The following is an 18,306-nucleotide window of genomic DNA, read 5'->3' on the forward strand; positions in this document are numbered from 1 at the left end:
GGAGAAGCTAAAGAAGAGAATTGTGGGTCCTGGGAAGGAAAGGTATGGGGACAGCTCAGGGGGGAGGACAGCTTGGGGTTGGATGGAGGAGGAGAATTCGGGGGGATTCTGAGAGCTAAGAAACGTGGGGGAAGGAGGTAAGTGGAGATGGTAAGAGACCATAAGGTGGGGGTATGTGAAGAGATCAGAGGTTAAGGGAGGCGTGGGAGGTGGAGCAGGTGTGAGGTGCTGGAGGATCACAGAGCAGAGGGTGTGCGAGTGGGCTGGGAACTCAGCGAAGTTCTAAGGAGCAAAGATGGCAAAATACTCAGAATCCTTGGGCACAGGTGTTTACTGGTTTAGTCCACAAGATTTATTGAGCACCTACTGTCTTTGAGCACTGCCTCGGGAAGACATGGTCCCTGCCCTCCTGGAGCCCCGAGAATGCAGGGGAAATGCCAAAGATTTATATGTTGGGGGTGGGGAGGGCGATGAAGTCAGACACTCAGGTTGAGACAAGGGGCCAAAACAGCCAGTCACTCCCTGAACTGCACAGACACGGAGGAGTCAGTCACCCTTGTTCGCCGCAGCCCACCAGCCTCCATGCGGTTCTTTGTCTTGTGCAGGAAGTGGACAAATCGCACACCAGGGCCATACTGGCGGAATACGTGGGACACCTGTGGCAGCAGCGGGTCAGAAAGAAGTCCTTATTAGGGACCCATGAGCCCTGCTCTCCCCCCTCCTCCCTCTGTGAGGTCTTGGGACGGGTCTGGGTTGGCAGCTGGGACAGGGAGTCTCACCTGGACCCAGCGGCCAGGAGGGCCCCTCCCAGAGGTCCGGGGGGCCACATGGTGCTGAGCAATGATGCTGTGTCGGTCAGCTGCCAGCAGCCAGACATGCAACTCATAGACACACACGTCCAGCCGGCTGTCCTCAAACCTGGGGGTGGGGGAAGGCCTTCAGCTGCCACCTCAGACCCAACATCCCCACCCCAATGTCTTGCCCCAATCACCATTTAGCACCACTCACTGACACCGCCCCCCCCCTCCGCCCCCGCCCCTGGGCTGGCTGGTGCTGGCAACACAGCCCCCTGCCCGCCCCTCTTGGGATCCATAGTCCAGTGGGGAGGCAGTGACCAGCAGGAATAGTCAGGACCAGCATGGGGGCTGGTCAGGGAAGACTTCCCGGTGGAGCCATGTGTAACTGACTCCTGAAGGACAAGGACGAATCGTCCTGAGAAAGACAAGCATCTGAAGAGGAAAGAACAGCCTTGGGCCTGGCACATTTCAAAACCTGAAGGGGTCAGAGAGAAGGGGCCACAGAGGTGGGCAGGGCTGGGTCCTGCAGGGACAGGAGAGTCCTGGTGGGAGGCTCAGACCAAAGGGGAGGGCGGGGCGGGGTTGTGCCCTGGGGATCCCCTGTGTGCACCCTGGTGGGGGGAGGCACGTACCAGTCCATGACAGTAATGTCTGGCTGCTCGTCATCAAGAAGCTCCTCCCACAGGCCCTCGGCCAGCAGATCCACACACTGATGCTTCACCGTCCAGCTGTGGGAGAGGGCACAGGGGAGGCGGGCTCTGGGACCTGCTGGCATTCTTGGGCATCTCCCAGGCCAGCCTGACCCCAGGGAGCAGGAAACCTGATCACAGCACCCTCATATCCAGGGGACCCCGGTATGGGCGCTGGGCCCTCACTGGGCGCCTTATAGTCTCAGTTCCCATCACCCTCTCGGCAGGCGATGCATTCTGAACCCTGTGCTGCAGTGGGGAAACCGAGGCTCAAGAAGGGAAGTGAGTTGCCCAATGTCAAGCAGCAAAGAAGCTCCGGGCCAGCGTGACTCTGAGCCTCTGAGTTACACCATCTCACCCACTACCAGAGGGTGACGGGAACTGGGGACTCGCCTCCTCCCAGGGGAAGAGGCTCAGCAGAGGAACAATAATAGCTGCTACTTGTGAACACCTACCATGTGTAAGCCAGACCTGGCCATAGCCTGTGCTGTGTGTTAGGAGCATTTTCTGGGCAGGTGACTAACTGTTTACAGAGCAAGAAACTGAGGCCCAGAGAGGCAAAGTCATTTTCTCCAGGTCCCCCAGCAAGGAAGGCTGGAGGAGGGAATCCATCGCAGGCCCGGGGCCTGCCCACTCACCTGCAGTTGTGCTGGAGCTGCTCAGTCCTAATGTACCACCCACGGAAGTTGCCTGCCAGGTGGAGGAGCAAAGGGTGAGAAAGCACAGAGTGTCTGGCGCCCTCCCCTGGGGACCAGCCCCCAAGCACTCACCCAGCGTCTCCAGGGGCTGCCGAGTGGGGCCAGTAGGGGGCGCTGGCTCATAAATGTTGATGCCTGAAATGGGCAGGTGATACACAGAGCCTCAGGCCTGCTGGAGCTGCCCCTGTCCACCCTCTCCCCGCACCCTACCCCCAGGGCCCCTCTGGAAGGGCAGGAAGCTGTGCCACCCACCAGGCCAGACCAGTCTGGCAGGGGTGAGTGAGCCAGGGCCCAGGGACAGCCCTGAGAATGTCCTGGGGGAGAGGGACCAGGTGCATTCTGGTGAGGCAGAGACAGAGGGACAGGGAGGCACCAAGAAAAAGGCACTTAGGATATAGGTAGAGGGAGGAGCGGGAGGAGCGGGGGTGGGGGTCGGGGGGGACGGGGAGCAGGAGGAAGGGAGTGAGCCGGGGTGACAAGAGACACAGGGAGAGCTAGAGACACATGGCACAGAAGGAGACAGAGGCAGGGATACAAGGCAGGACAGAGCCTCAAGCAGACAGACAGAGGTACAAATAACAGACAAAGGCACAGAAACAGGGATAGCGAGACAAGGGAACTGATGGAAGAAGAGCAGACGGCCTGGGTAGGCAGCGTTGGGGAGGAAGCTAGGCTGGCGGCACCCGCACCTTCGGGGTTGGGCGAGCGCAGCAGGTTGCGGTAGAGCGGCCGCCGCAGGAAGAGCAGCTTCCAGGTGAGGCCCGGCGGCAGCTCCAGGCTCGCGCCCGGCGGCCCCCACTCCTGCAGCAGCAACTGCCGCGCGTGGGCCTCCGACGGCTCCTCTGCGGGGGACACACCGGGGCTCTCGGGGGTAGCGGGCGACGGCGGCGACTGCAGTGGAGGTGGCGACGGTGGCGAGGGCGGCTCCCGGGGGCTCTGGGGGCTCGCGGGCTCCTCGGAATCCATCCCGGCGCCGAGCTCGCGTCCCTCCTGCACCTCCTCCATCCGGGCGGGCGACTGTCCGGGCTCCGCCGCAGGGCTCGGGGTAACTGGGTCGGGGGGGCGGGGCTCTCCAGCTGAAATTAAAGAGAGGGGTGTGTAGTGGGAAGGATCTGGGCCCGCAGGCACTCCTCCCTCGGACGGAGGAGGCCAGGTCCCCAGCCCTTCCTCCCTCAGAGCCAAGAGTTCAGGCCCCCAGCCCCCTCCTGTCTCAGACCAGGAGGCCAGGTCTTAGCCCCGCCTCAGTTTCCCAAGCCTCCTGCTCATTTCCCCGGAGCGCGGGCCTGGGATTGGGGTGTGACAAGGGAGCTAACGCTCTCTAAGGAGGCCCATCCACCTCATTAAGATCCAGCAGGGCCCTAGCTGGTTTGGCTCAGTGGATAGAGCGTCGGTCTGCGGACTGAAGGGTTCTCCCGGGTTCTATTCTGGTCAAGGGCACATGCCTGGGTTGCAGGCTCAGTCCCCAGTAGGGAGCGTGCAGGAGGCAGCCAATCAATGATTCTTTCTCATCATTGATGTTTCTCTCTCTCTCTCCCTCTCCATTCCTCTCTGAAATCAATAAAAACATATATTTTTTTAAAAAGATCCAGCTTGGCAGGGGGTTAATTAATGAAGACCCCCTCTTTCAGCCTCTCCTCTCAGCAGAGGGGGTGTCAGCAGAGGGGGAGGTCCTGCTCTGTCCCCACCTGGGACACGCCCTTGGGACCCTGACATTTCCTGTTCTGGAAACCAAGGTGTGAGGTGCAGGACAGAAAGAGACCTATAGTCAGAGATAGGGAGTCACCCACATGGGGGTTCCTGGTGAGACACTGAGATAGCAGCAGAGACGGAAGCAGCAACACTCTCTGGGTTTTTGGGGTGCCAGCACCCCTTCCTGGGGCTGGGGCAGGCAACACAGACTGCCAAAGCCTCCTCCCTCAGAGGAGGAGTTTGGAGTGAGGGGTGGGACCGTGGCGGGGGCAGGAGGTGGGGGTGTGGAGGAAGTGGGATGGTGGAGAAACCTGTAGGGCCAGATGCCCACGGCCACATCCTGCCCACGCCACATCCCACACCAGGCCAGCAGAGGCGCAGAGTTCCACACAGATTCCGTGTCAGCCAGTGCTTTCTGCTTGCTGGGTGCCCGTCTAAGTGCGCACACGTTCATTTCATCCTCTAAGACCAGAGGAGGGAGGTGCTGCTATTATACGGAAAGGTAACAGCAAACGTGTTGTGGAGCTGTGTGCGCCCCACGTGCTCCAGTCCCATCTCACATGCACACCAACCCTATGTGGGTGCTGTTGCTACCCCTGTTTCACAGATGAGGAAACAGAGGCCACTCTCACAGGCCTGGGAGCTTTCTGCCCCAGATTGGAGGGGAAACATGCTGCAGACACTGGGAGCTGAGTTCACACCCCAGTGATGACACTCATGCAACTGAGGGCTGACTGTGCCAGGGACTGTTCCAGCTCTTCAGGTGGGGTGATTAATTCAATCTCCGCATCCTCCCTAGGAAGCAGATACTAAACTCATTTTGCAGACGAGGAAACTGAGACACGGTAAGGTCTAGTAACTCACACAAGGTTGCACAGCTGGTATGTGGCACGTTGGACACACAGAACTTCAGATAAGATACACAGGGACACAGATTCAAATCACACCCAAGGAGAAACACACAGAAGCAGACAGGAGATAATAATGGTCATATTTATTGTCTGTCTTTAACTCCCTGAACTTCTCAACAACCTCAGGAAGCAGAAACTGATAATAATACCTTCATTCACAGATCAGAGGCAGAGAGGTGAAGCAACCTGGCCTGGGAAAGTTGGGAATAAGCCAATTTAGGGTCCTGGCAGGCAGAAAGGACCCATGGGAGGGGACAAACCAACTAATACATACTGGCGCCTAGCCCCACTGCACATGGAAGCTCCCAGGAGACTTCCAGACAAGCACTCAAAGAGCCCAGGACAACCCAACAACCAGAGACTCTCCCCAGGCATCACAAACCCACACCCTCTCTGGTGGCTTGCCCACCTGTCCTCATTGGAGGAGGAGGAGGACGAGGAGGAGAAAGAAGAGTGTGGCCCATAGAGTCAGAGCTGTCTCCAGGTTAGAATCCAGGGCAGGGCAGGGAGCTGCTGGGAGCCAGGCACCTAAAAATAAGGGCAAGGGAGAGTCTGCAAAGTGGAAATCGACACCCCCTCCTCTGCCTGCCCCCTGCCTGCCATGGTTTCCATATCATTCCTTCCCTGAGAGTGGACACACACACACACACACACACACACACGGTGGCAGCCAGGGGGTTCTATGAAAGCCCAAAGCCAACAACTCACTCCCCCACTTACACCTGCCATGGCTCCCCAGTGTCCTCAGCAAGTCCCAGGTTTCTGGCAGGCATCCGAGGCCCCAGATCCCTGAGCCCCGCCTCTGTGATCTGTTCTCTCTCATCTCAGGGATTTTGCTCCTGAAGTTCTTCCCACCTGGAATGCCCTGCCTTCTCCCCACACCCCCACACTTAGAGGTTCCCAAGCATTAAGGCACCTCAGATTCACCCAGGGAGCTTGTTTAAAATGTGTATTTTCAAGCCCTCCTCCCAGGAGTCCTACTCAGTCCCTCTGCCCCCAGAATCTAAAAGTCAAGAAGCGAGAACCAAGATGGCAGCATAAGTAAACACCTATACTTGCTGCCTCTCACAACCACATCAAAATTACAACTAAAAGGCAGAACAACTACCACCCAGAACCACGGGAAAGCTGGCGGAGTGGAAGTTCCACAACTAGAGAGGTGAAGAAAGTGCATCGAGACTGGTAAGAGGTGTGGAGGCGCGGCAAGTGCTGGCACCTGGATGTGCTGCTCTTTTAATGAGGAGGGAGATACAAGCTCTCGCTTGCTCTGAACTCCAGTTCCAGGTGAGACTCTGGGGGACCCAGACACATATGGGGAGAAACTGGACTGTCTGGCATCGGAACAGGAATGCGAGGGTGGCTTTCTCTCAGAAGTGCTCGTAGCGATCGTTGTTCCTGCACGGGGGCGTGGGACCCGGAGACCCGGGGACCTCTCAGATGCAGGGCTGACTGGCAGCCATTGCTGTTTGCTCTGTCCTGGTGATTCCCAGAGACCCCGCCCCACCCACTTTAGGATCCCACCCAAGCTGTGTGCATCAGCTTTTGCATATGAATGTCCTGTCCTCTCTCCACCTAAAACCTGTCAAACTGCAGCTGGGTCAGAGAGCCCCAGAGCTTCCAAAAGAAGGCCCAAGGCCGGCAGCAGCATCCTGCCTTGCTTCACAGCTGGGCCTCATCTGGGCACTTACAAACCCCATACAAAGAGTAGGAATCTGCAGATGTCTCTGTAGCTCCTGCTGGGCAGCCCCAGACAGTGGCTGACTTTGCACCTTTTTGGAGATCCAAGAGCCAGTGTACCCAGTGGTCAGAGTGAGACCTTACCAGATTACAACTCTTCACATCCATAAAAGACACACTCAAGGGGCAGACTCAGTGAGCACCAAAGCCCCACTGAAGCAAGTCCTGCCCCATAAGGGTGTCTCCTGCACAACTGATCTTTCAGTGTAGACACAGATGGTCATCACAGCCAATTGGCCTGTAGGTCAATTCCTCCCAATGACACCAACAGCAATCAAGGGTTAACTAAAACAAGACTGTGCAAACAGCCCACAAAGGGGTGCACCAAGAGTGTCCACCTCAGGTGACTGGGGAGGCTGAGCCACTGGGCCCTATAGGACACCTAGCACACAAGGCCACTCTATCAACTCAAGGAGACTTAGTAGCTACCCAGTACATAGAAACAAACATAGGGAAGCAGCCAAAATGTGGAGACAAAGAAATAAGTCACAAATGAAATAAACGGATGAAAGCAAAATACTGGATATAGCGTTCAAAACCACGGATATAAAGTTACTCAAGAATCTTCTAGAAACCTCCAAGAAATTTAGTGAGACCCTCAAGGATATGAAAAAGGACCAATCAGAAGTTAAGCATACACTGACTGAAATAAAGAATAATATACAGAGATCCAAAAGCAGAGTAGAGGATTCCAAGAATCAAGGCAAAGATTTGAAATATGAAGAAGCAAAAACACCCAACCAGAAAAGCAAAAAGAATCCAAAAATATGAAGATAGTGTAAGGAGCCTCTGGGACAACTTCAAGCATACCAACATCCGAATTATGGATGAAGAAGAGAGAGAGCAAGATATTGAAAACCTATTTGAAGAAATAATGACAGAAAATTTCCCCTACCTGGTGAAAGAAATAGACCTACAAGTCCAGGAAGCGCAGAGAACCCCAAACAAAAGGAATCCAAAGAGGACCACACCAAGACACATCATAATTAAAATGCCAAGGGCAAAAGACAAAGAAATAATTTTAAAAGCAGCAAGAGAAAAACAGTTAGTTACCTACAAGGGAGTACCCATACGACTGTCAGCTGATTTCTCAACAGAAACTATACAGGCCAGAAGGAAGTGGCAAGAAATATACAAAGTGGGAGAAACCAAGATGGCGGCATAGGTAAACACCGGAGTTTGCTGCCTCGAACAACCACTTCAAAAATACAACTAAAAGACAGAACGGACATCAACCAGAACCACAGGAAGGCTGGCTGAGGAGAGACTCTTCAACTAGAAGGAAAAACAACAGCATTCCGAGGCTCAGAGGAGGCGCAGTGTGGAAAATTTAAAGGTACGGTGGTGCGGCGGTGCGCGCGCAAAGCGGGCTGGTGACTGAGGGCGCGGTTGTCGTTTTCAATCAGGAGGGAGTCTCAGACTCTGGGCTCCAGATCCGGGCGAGTCTCTAGGGACCCAGACTCAAACGGGAGAAGCAGGACTGTCTGACTACGGTCCCTCCGAGGTTTGCAGCGGTCGCTGGGACAGAGAGGCAGAGCCCCTGGGGACGGACTGAGAGCAGCCATAGCTGCTCCCTCCCCCCGCCCTGTTGAGCCCGCCCCGCCCAAGCCCTGCGCAGAGCCATTTGCCGATCGCCTCAGGCAAAGGCTGGATTAGCGCCTCCCCAGAGGACTGAAGTTTTCTACACAGCTGATTCCTACAGCCAGTCGGCCTGGTGGTCAAATCCCTCTAGTGTTAACTACAACAATTAAGGCTTGGCTAGAACAAGACTGTGCACAAAGACCACAAGGGGGTGCACCAAGAAAGCATAAAAGATGCGGAGACAAAAAAAACATGACAGAAATGGAGGATATGGAGCTAAAAATCGCAATTTTGAGGGCTTGCTATAAACTTGAGCAGAGCCTCACGAAAACTAATGAGACCCTCGATGCTACGATAAAGAAATTAGAAAGTAAGCATACACGGACTGAAATAAAGAATATTATACCCAATAGCAGACCAGAGGAGCACAAGAATCAAACCAAAGATTTGACAAAAAACACCCAATTGGAAAAGCAAAATGAAAAAAGAATCCGAAAGTGTGAAGATAGTGTAAGGAGCCTCTGGGACAGCTTCAAGTGGACCAATATCAGAATTATTGGGGTGCCAGAAGATGAGAGACAGCAAGATATTGAGAACCTATTTCAAGAAATAATGGCAGAAAACTTCCCCCACCTGGTGAAAGAAATGGACTTACAGGTCCAAGAAGCGCAGAGAACCCCAAACAAAAGGAATCCAAAGAGGACCACACCAAGACACATCATAATTAAAATGCCAAGAGCAAAAGACAAAGAGAGAATCTTAAAAGCAGCAAGAGAAAGAGAGTCAATTACCTACAAGGGAATATCCATACGACTGTCAGCTGATTTCTCAACAGAAACTTTGCAGGCCAGAAGGGAATGGCAAGAAATATTCAAAGTGATGAATACCAAAAACCTACAACCAAGATTACTTTATCCAGCAAAGCTATCATTCAGAATTGAAGGTCAGATAAAGAGCTTCGCAGACAAGGAAAAGCTAAAGGAGTTCATCACCACTAAACCAGTATTACACGAAAGACTGAAAGGTATCCTTTAAGAAGAGGAAGAAGAAAAAGGTAAAGATACAAATTGTGAACAACAAACATGCATCTATCAACAAGTGAATCTAAGAATCAAGTGAATAAATAATCTGATGTACAGAATGAACTGGTGATTGTAATGAATCAGGGGCATAGAAAGGGAATGGACTGACTATTCTTGGGGGGGAAAGGGGAATGGGAGATTCGGGAAGAGACTGGACAAAAATCGTGCACCTATGGATGAGGACAGTGGGTGGGGAGTGAGGGCGGAGGGTGGGGCGGGAACTGGAAGGAGGGGAGTTATGGGGGGGGGAAGAGGAACAAATGTAATCTGAACAATAAAAATTTAATAAAAAAAAATCAAAAATGTAAAAAAAAATTAATAAAACATATTTAAAAAAAAAAAGAAATATACAAAGTGATGAATAGCAAGAACCTACAACCAAGATTACTCTGCCCAACAAAGCTATCATTTAGAATTGAAGGTCAGATAAAGAACTTCACAGACAAGAAAAAGCTAAAGGAGTTCATCACCACCAAACAGTATTATATGAAATGCTGAAGGGTATTCTTTAAGAAGAGGAAGAAAAAGAAAAAGGTAAAGATAAAAAATTATGAACAACAAGTGACAACAAATACATATCTATCAACAAGTGAATCTAAAAATCAAATAAATAAAAAACCTGATGAACAGAACAGACTGATGAATGGAATAGAATCAGGGGCATGGAAAGGGAGCAGAATGACAATTCTTGGGGGGGTGGGGAAGGGGTTGTGGGAGGTGTGGGAAAAGATTGGACAAAGAGCTTAACCTATGGACGAGGTCAGTGGGGGTAAAGCGGGGGGTGGGGTGGGGGGGGAGGCCTGGAGTGGGGTGGGAACCGGGTGGAGGGGAGCTATGGGGGAAAAAAAGAGGAACATTTGTAATAATCTCAACAATAAAGATTAAATAAATAAATAAATAAATAAATAAATAAATAAATAAAAGTTAAGAAGCTCACATCCCACATTCCTACTATGAGAAACATTTTTACCTAATTCTGAGGGATCCAGGAGAACAACCAGAGCCCTGCAAATCCCAGTGGCTTTCAGCATTACAGCTCAAAGGTCTCCTTTCCAAACAGGTCTGTTGACCAAATGGCACCCTTCCCCAAAAGCCACCCTTCATACATCAGGAAACATTAAAAAACATGAGTGATGATGCGGCCACTTGGGAAACAATTTTACAATTTCTTTTAAAATTGATTATCCTCCCACCCTATAACCAGGCAATCCTGCTCCTAGGATTTAGCCTCAAATGAAAGGCCATGTCCCCACAAAGACCTGCACCCAACACTTTCTAAAAATACAGTTGACCCTTAAACAACATGGGTTTGAATTGTGTGGGTCCACTTACAGGCAGGTTTTTTAAATCAATACTGAAAATTTATTTTCTCTTCCTTATAATTTTCTTAATAACATCGTCTTTTCTCTAGCTTATTTTATTGTAAGAATATAGTACACTAGAGACCTGGTGCACGAATTCGTGAACAGGTGGGGTTCCTTGGCCTGGCCAGCAATCGGGGCCGATTGGGGGCCATCTCACCCAGTCCCGATGGGGGCCGATGGGGGCTGGCAGGCCGAGGAGGGACTGCGGGAGGGCTCCAGGATGTGTCCGGCCCTCTCACCCAGTCCCTATCGGCCAGACCCCAGCAGCAAGCTAACCTACTGGTCGAAATGTCTGTCCCTTGGTGGCCAATGCACGTCATAGCAACTGGTCGAGCGGTCGACTGAACGGTTGACCGATTGGTCAGACACTTAGCTTATTACACTTTTATTATATAGGATAATACATATTACATACAAAATATGTGTTAATTGACTACTTATGTTATCAGTTAGACCATAGGTCAGTGATGGCGAACCTTTTGAGCTCGGCGTGTCAGCATTTTGAAAAACTTAACTCTGGTGCCATGTCACATATAGAAATGTTTTGATATTTGCAACCATAGTAAAACAAAGACTTATATTTTTGATATTTATTTTATATATTTAAATGCCATTTAACAAAGAAAAATCAACCAAAAAAATGAGTTCGTGTGTTACCTCTGACACGCGTGCCATAGGTTCGCCATCACTGCCATAGGTTATCTGGTCAACAGTAGGTTATAAGCAGTTCAGTTTGGGGGGAGTCAAAGATTATATGTGGAGCCCTAGCTCAGTGGTTAGAGTGTTGGTCCAAGGACTGAAGGGTGGCAAGTTTGATTCTGGTCAAGGGCACCTACCTTGGTTGCAGGCTTGATCTCCTGCTCCTGTTGGGGCATGTGCAAGAGGCAACAAATCAATGTGTCTCTCTCACATCAATGATTTTCTCTCTCCCCCTCCCTTCCACTGTCTCTAAAAATCAATGAAAAAAAATATCCTAGGGTGAGAATTAACCAAAAAAATGGTTATATGTAGATCTTTACTGTACATCCCTCACCCCCACATTGTTCAAGAGTCAACTATAGCTTCAAATCAGAACAATATATGTCCATCAACAGGTGAATGGATAATGTAGGCGACCTCTATCCATACCATGGACTATTCTAAGTGAAAAAAAAGCCTGAGCTATTGAAACATGCAACCACATGGGCGAAACTAAAATCATCACAAAGAGTGACAAAGGCCAGGTGAAAAAAGAGCATGATATAATTCCACTTATATCAAATTCTAGAAAAGACAACAGTAATCCTATCTAATAAAGATGGAATATGCAAATTGACTCTCACACCGTCACAAAGATGGCGGTGCCCATAGCCACAAGATGGCAGTGTCCAGTCCCCTCAGCCCCACCCGAGTCCCCCAGTCCTTTCAGCCCCGCTGGGAGTGGCAGGCGGGTCTGGTTGCTCCTTGCTCCCGCTGCTGGAGTCCCACAGTCCTTTCAGCCCAGCCAGTGGGGCGGCAGGCACATAGTGTGGCCAGACCTACCCTCAGCCCCCCAGCTGCCCAGGGCTGGCCTGAGGTGCAGGCAAGCCTCAGATGGTGGCTCCCCAGTCACCTAGGGCTGGCCAAGGCACAGGCAAGCCTCGGATGTTGGCTGCCCAGCTGCCCAGGGCAGGCTCGAGGCTCAGGTAACCAGGGACGGCTGAGGCTTGCGCTGCTGGCAGTGGCAGCAGCAGAGGTGTGATGGGGGCATCTCCTTCCCCTGATGGCCGGGTTGCCTCCCACTTCTGAGGGCTTCCAGACTGTGAACAGGCAGGGCTGAGGGACCCCCCCCCTCCAGTGCATGAATTTTCATGCACCAGGCCTCTAGTCTACATATATAAAAGCCTAATATGCAAATTGTCCCCTCGGGAGTTCAACCATGAGACTGGGAGTTCAATCACTCGCTATGATGTGTGCTGCCCACCAGGGGGTGGCGCAGAATGAAGGAAGGCCCCAGCTGGCAGCCGGAAGGCTCTGATTGGCCCTGATCGCTGGCCAGGCCTAGAGACTCTACCTGTACACGAACTTCGTGCCCTGGACCTTTAGTTTGGAATAAAAAAGAGCAGGTGGAGGGTAGCCTGAGCTGGGGATGAACTGCAAAGACATATGGGAGTAGACTTCCTGGGTTGATGAAATGTTCAGTCTTTTGTTTGAGCAATAGGCGAAAGGTGGCACCATTTGCAGAGAGGGGAAGAGAGACCAGAACAGATGGGGCGGTGCAGGAAATCAAGCATTCCATTGTACATGTGTTAGGTCCTGGGCATCCAAAGGGCGATAACCAGGGGTGGCTGATGTTCAAGGCTGGAGTTGAGACAGGGTCAGGGCTGAGACACAAATGCGGGGCTGAATGAGGTAATAAAAGCAATACAGGCATACCTCAGAGATATTGCGAGTCCCATTTCAAACCTTGTGTGTCCTTGGGCAAAGGACTTCCTTTTCCAAGCCTTAGTTTCTCAGCTATAAAACTGTGCCACTCTCCCCCTCACTCATGGTGTCCCATCATTTTGCTGGTCCCTGACCTACAAATTCCTTCCACCTCAGGGCCTTTGCACATGCTGCCACATCTGCCTGCAAGGCTTCACGTTCCATGCTTCCATGGCTGCTTTCATCTCCACTGAAATGTCACCTCTTCATAATGCACATATCCTTCTGGCTTTTTTTCTACCTAACAATATATCTTGGTAATTGTTCCCTGTTGGTTTGTCAACAGTGATCTGGGCCTTCCCCTGTTATTCCCTATTGCTACACCCTGTTCTTTCTTTCATGAACTTAGGTATTTGTAAATACCTTAAGTATATGATTATGCTCACTTGGTCATGAACTGTCACCCCGTGAGAATGTCAGACTCACCAGGGTAGGGCCTTGGGTGGTTTGTTTATTATTTGTGCCCAGCTCAGAGATGACATAGACTGATTGCTCTCTTTGCTGACAGGGAGGGCAAGAAGGCCCGGCCCCTGGCAGGAGTACAAGACTCTGCCAGCCAAGGAACCACATTCAACGCACCCAAGTCTAGTTCTCACCATTCCTGCTTCAAAGTCAGTGTCACCCCTAGGAGTGTCAGTTTGTCCCAAGGCCGAATCCCCCTAATAGAGAGAATGGGGGGATGGTGTCTTGGACAGCAGGCACAGGGGCTTAGAGGAGCCGGACTGTGGGGGATGGGAAAGCCCAGCCAGGTCAGGAGGGGGCTTGAGGGTGGGAGAAATGTGGGCTGGGTTGGGTGTTGTCTCCTTTAATATAAACCACAGGGGTGGGGAGCAGTTGTGCTGGGAGCCAGCTTCACCCTGCAGGGGGCAGCAGAGAGGCAGGGATGAGTGAGGATAGAAGGAAGAAATAAGAAGGGACAGAGAGAAAGGGAGGGAAGGGGGGTGGGAGGGAGAGAGACAAAGATAAAAAGAGAGAAGAGGTAGAGAGATCTAGAGAGGCTGAAGCAGAGACAGAAAGAAAGAGATGTACATCCTTGAGGTGGGGTTGACCAGAGCCAGGGAAGGACCCAGAGGTCAGAAATACCCAGGAAGCATTACCTGGGACAGGGGCAGGTGGGAGTCCTGTAGCGGCCGGGGAGGAGGCAAGGCAGGGCACACAGAGAACTATGCCCCGTGTCACACATGAAGTCCGTGCAGATCTCTGCTGTGGCATTGATGGGAACAGTGGAGCACTGCCAGCTTCCTGAATGGCCATCAACAGGGACATTCAATAAACCATGATATGAATAAATCATGTTTCACATGCTCCATTAGCAGGTTGCTTCTTATGTAACAGCCGGGACCAACCACCAAGATACAATGTTGGGTAGAAAAAAGCCAGGCACAGAAGGTGCACTGTGGAGTTATGTACAGTGGGACGCATGTCTGTATATGCCTGTGGGTGTGTCCTGGTTCGCGCATGCATTTCTGGAAGGAGATGCAAGTTGCTTGTACCGGTGGCTGCCTCTGGGGAGGGGTGGAGAGGCTGCAATGGGGAAGGAGGTGGACTTTGCACTTTCCCCCTTGGAATTTTGTGCCATGTGCTAAGGTTACCTGTTCAAATACTAAATAAGAATGAGAGAGAGAGAGAGAGAGAGAGAGAGAGAGAGAGAGAGAGAGAGAGAGAGAGAAAGTAAGTCAGAGATAAAGGAATGGGGAAGAGAGGGAGGAAGAGAGGGAGGAAGAAAGGGAGTTTAATTTTTTTTTAATCCAGGAGGCCCCAAACTTCTATAGATGCCTCTAATCTTCCAGGAAAAGGCTCTGAGCTGTCCCCACCTCCCCAAACTGGCGGCCAGGACTCTATTTGCTGTTCATCTCATCCCCCAGCCCAAACATCTCTCAGCCCCAGGCTTTCTCCTTGAGCAACCATCTTTCTTCCAGAGTCCCCTTGTTGGGGTCTGGCCCTAGTTGACTGATCACACAGGAAGACAGAGGTTGACACGTGGTCCCTCAGGCTCGGAAGTTCTTCGGGAGGCTGTGGCGTGATGATCTCATGGAGGGACTCCCAGGCTAAGTGCCTGGGTTCAAACTCAGCCTCTACCCCTTTCGTGCTGTGTGACCTGGTTGGTGGCTTCGTGCCTCTGTCCTCAGTCTTCTAGCTGTAAAATGGGGTGAGGGAGGTGCTTCCTGGGAGGGCTGCTAGGAGGGTTGTATTAGTTTCCTGTGGCTGCGTAAGAAATTACCACAAACTTGGATGCTGAAAATAGCAGAAAATGTATTCTGCTCAAGTTCTGGAGGCCAGAGCCTGAAATCAGTGTCAGCACGGCCATGCTCACCCTGAAGCCTGGTGGTGGGGTGTGGGGTGGCTGGTGCCTCATCACTCCACTCTCCGCCTCTTCACACGGCCTCTCCTCTGTGTCAAATGTCACTGGATTTAGGTCCCACCCAGACAAACCAGAATGATCTCATCTCAAGATCTTTAACTGCATCTACAAAGACCCTTTTTCCAAATAAGGGCACATTAATAGGTTCTGCTGGGACATGTCTTTTGGTGGCGGGTGGGGGGGTGAAGGGTGGGATGGGGGTAGGGGAGTGGCATTCAACTCACTAACGATTAAGTGAGGTCAAACAATTAGGAGCTCAAGAAGATATTTTTTTCATTTTTTAAAATGTTTTTATTAACTTTAGAGAGAGAGAAGATGGGAGAGGGAGAGAAAGAAACATCAATGAGAGAAACATCCATCGGCTGTCTCCTGCACGTCCCCTACTGGGGCTGCAACCTGCAACCTGGGCATGTGCCCTGACTGGGGATCAAACCAGCAACCTTTTGGTGCGTGGGACGGCGCTCAACCGAGCCACGCCAGCCAGGGCTTTAGTTATTGATTTCAGAGCGAGAGCAGCACTTATTTGTTGTTCCACGTACTTATGGATTCATTGGTTGTTTCTCGAATGTGCCCTGACGAGGGAAACCCACAACTTTGGGGTATGGGGACGACACTCTAACCAACTAAGCTACCTGGCCAGGGCCACAGTAAGATCTTGATGAATATTAGCTATGATCTTGATTTTGCTTGGTCCATACAATATTGTTAAATGTTTTGAGTGAGTTGCCTATCTTTTAGATTCAAGAGCTTTTCCATGAACATGAGGATTTTTGGAGAAAAATCAGAACATTTAGCACTGTGGGGCCAGATTCTCCTAAGCCCACAGTGGCCTGAGTAGTGACAGCCCTTCAAAAAGGCATGTGTGACCCTCGCCTGTTTGGGTCAGTGGATAGAGTGTCGGCCTGAAGACTGATGAGTCGCAGGTTCGATTCCAGTCGAGGGCGCATGCCTGGGTTGTGGGATTGATCCCCAGTGGGGGGCGTGCAGGAGGCAGCCAATCAATGATTCTCCCTCATCATTGATGTTTCTATCTCTCTCCCTCTTCCTTCCTCTCTGAAATCAATAAAAATATGTATTAAAAATAAATAAATAAAGAGTTTAGGTTTGGCCTTCCTAAGCCCTGTCACCCTGGGCAGGCCCTTCCCTTCTGGGGACCTCAGTCTCCACATCTGTGAAATGTTCCCTGAGAAGGTGTGAGGTATTGGCAAGAGGTAGGCATGAGGCTTGAGGTCAACAGTGACAAGCTGCCATTTTCGCATTTCTGAATCCTGGCTGCGTGTTAGAATCATCTGGATAATTTCCATTTTAAATACCAGTACCTGGGCCCCAATCCACACTAAGGGGGTTGCCCTTGCTTATAGAACAGATCTTCAGCATGGCCTTCGAGGCCTTTACACCTCCAAGACCAGTCTCATTTATTCTTTACCTTTATCCTCCTCCCTTGCTTCCCATTGGGAGCCATTGTAATATGTAAATGAGTCTCTTTTTTGGTCTTGCAAAATGATTGTTTTATGTCCACAATTTGTAATTCATACACCTTATCTGGCAATATAGCTCTTAATTTTACTTTTCCATAACTGGTTTGGCTCCCACCCCCTGCGGGCATACATGGTCCTACCGGCTGCACCCCTTGGTGTCTCACTCTCTCACTGGGGTGGACACCCAGGCTGCCTCCAGCTCCCATCCCATCCGTCCTGCTGCAGTGAACATCCTCAGGCTCGCTCCTACGTGGTCCCAAGTGAGATTTCGTTGGTAAGTCAGCCAGGAGCTTAATTACTGGGAAATACTAATGTGCAATACAGTTAACCCTTGAACAATGTGGGGCTTAGGGGTGTCAACCCCTTTATTCCTGCAGTTTAAAATCCATGTATAACTTCTGACTTCCCCAAAACTTAACTTGTCCCTTTGGTATATATAGGGAATTAGTTCCAGGACCCCCCAGAAAATATCAAAATCCACAGATGCTCAAGTCCCCTATGTAAAAAGACGTAGCTCAATGCATGGTCGGCTCTCCATATCCTCAGACTCTCAACGGGGGATTGAAAACAGTAGAGGTATTTATGAGAAAAAGTCCACATATAAGGGACCCCATGCAGTTCAAACCTGTGTTGCTCAAGGGTCAGCTTAGTGATGGAAGCTGCCTTTCTATGATTACTAATGAGTTTGAGCACCTGTGCACTCTTGTTGGCCTTTGGGTTTTTCTTCCATAAGTTACCTGTTTACAGCCTTTGACCATTTTTCTACTAGGGTTGTTCTTTTTCTTGTTAAAAAAATCTTACAAGGTGTTATACTTTGCAAATATTTCCCCCCCATTCTGAACCTATTATATTTGCTCATGTCCCTCCTTGAACAAATTTTTGATATAACCAAATTTATTTTCTTCATAATTTGTTCCTTTTAAGTTTTATTGAAGAAGTCCTGGCTGGTGTGACTCAGTTGCTTGAATGTCATCCTGTGCACTTCCTGGTCATGGCACATGCCCAGGTTGTGGGTTCGATCCCTAGTTGGGGTACCAACAGTGGCAGGCAATGGATTGATGTCTCTCTCTCACATAAATGTTTCTCTCTCTCTTCCTCTTCCCTCTCTAAAAAATAAAAATAAAAATAAATTAAATCCTTTTCTGACTCTAGGCCAGGGGTGGGCAAACTTTTTGACTCGAGGGCCACAATGGGTTCTTAAACTGGACCAGGGGCCGGAACAAAAGCATGGATGGAGTGTTTGTGTGAACTAATATAAATTCAAAGTAAACATCATTACATAAAAGGGTATGGTCTTTTTTTTTTTTTTAGTTTTATTCATTTCAAACAGGCTGGATCCGGCCCGCGGGCTGTAGTTTGCCCACGGCTGCTCTAGGCCATTAAATATTTTCCTCTATCAACTTTATAGTCTATCAGCAGGGGTAAAGGAGCACAATTTTATAGTAATAGAATTTTTAGCTGGACACAATGGTTACA

The 18,306-nt window shown here is 50.6% G+C and overlaps 1 protein-coding gene across 2 annotated transcripts; it reads right to left on the reverse strand.

The window, feature by feature from the left end:
- Positions 1-329: 329 nt before the first annotated feature.
- On the reverse strand, positions 330-14,117 carry LOC138996815 (F-box only protein 50-like). Of its 2 annotated transcripts, none has more exons than XM_070398000.1 (7): positions 14,088-14,117; positions 2,874-3,260; positions 2,257-2,319; positions 2,125-2,176; positions 1,430-1,525; positions 780-918; positions 330-656 (listed from the first exon to the last, which is right to left on the reverse strand). In XM_070398000.1, exons 2-7 carry the CDS (start codon positions 3,187-3,189, stop codon positions 516-518), a joined length of 807 nt encoding a protein of 268 aa, XP_070254101.1. In that variant the 5' UTR covers positions 3,190-3,260; positions 14,088-14,117; the 3' UTR covers positions 330-515. The 2 variants fall into 2 exon arrangements, with proteins under 2 accessions (XP_070254101.1, XP_070254102.1); XM_070398001.1 differs by lacking the exon at positions 14,088-14,117 and adding an exon at positions 3,521-3,537.
- Positions 14,118-18,306: the final 4,189 nt, after the last annotated feature.

Source organism: Myotis yumanensis, unplaced genomic scaffold (assembly GCF_028538775.1).
Source record: "Myotis yumanensis isolate MYYU_CA2020_CCGP unplaced genomic scaffold, mMyoYum1.0.hap1 SCAF_18, whole genome shotgun sequence".
Taxonomy (NCBI): Eukaryota; Metazoa; Chordata; class Mammalia; order Chiroptera; family Vespertilionidae; genus Myotis; species Myotis yumanensis.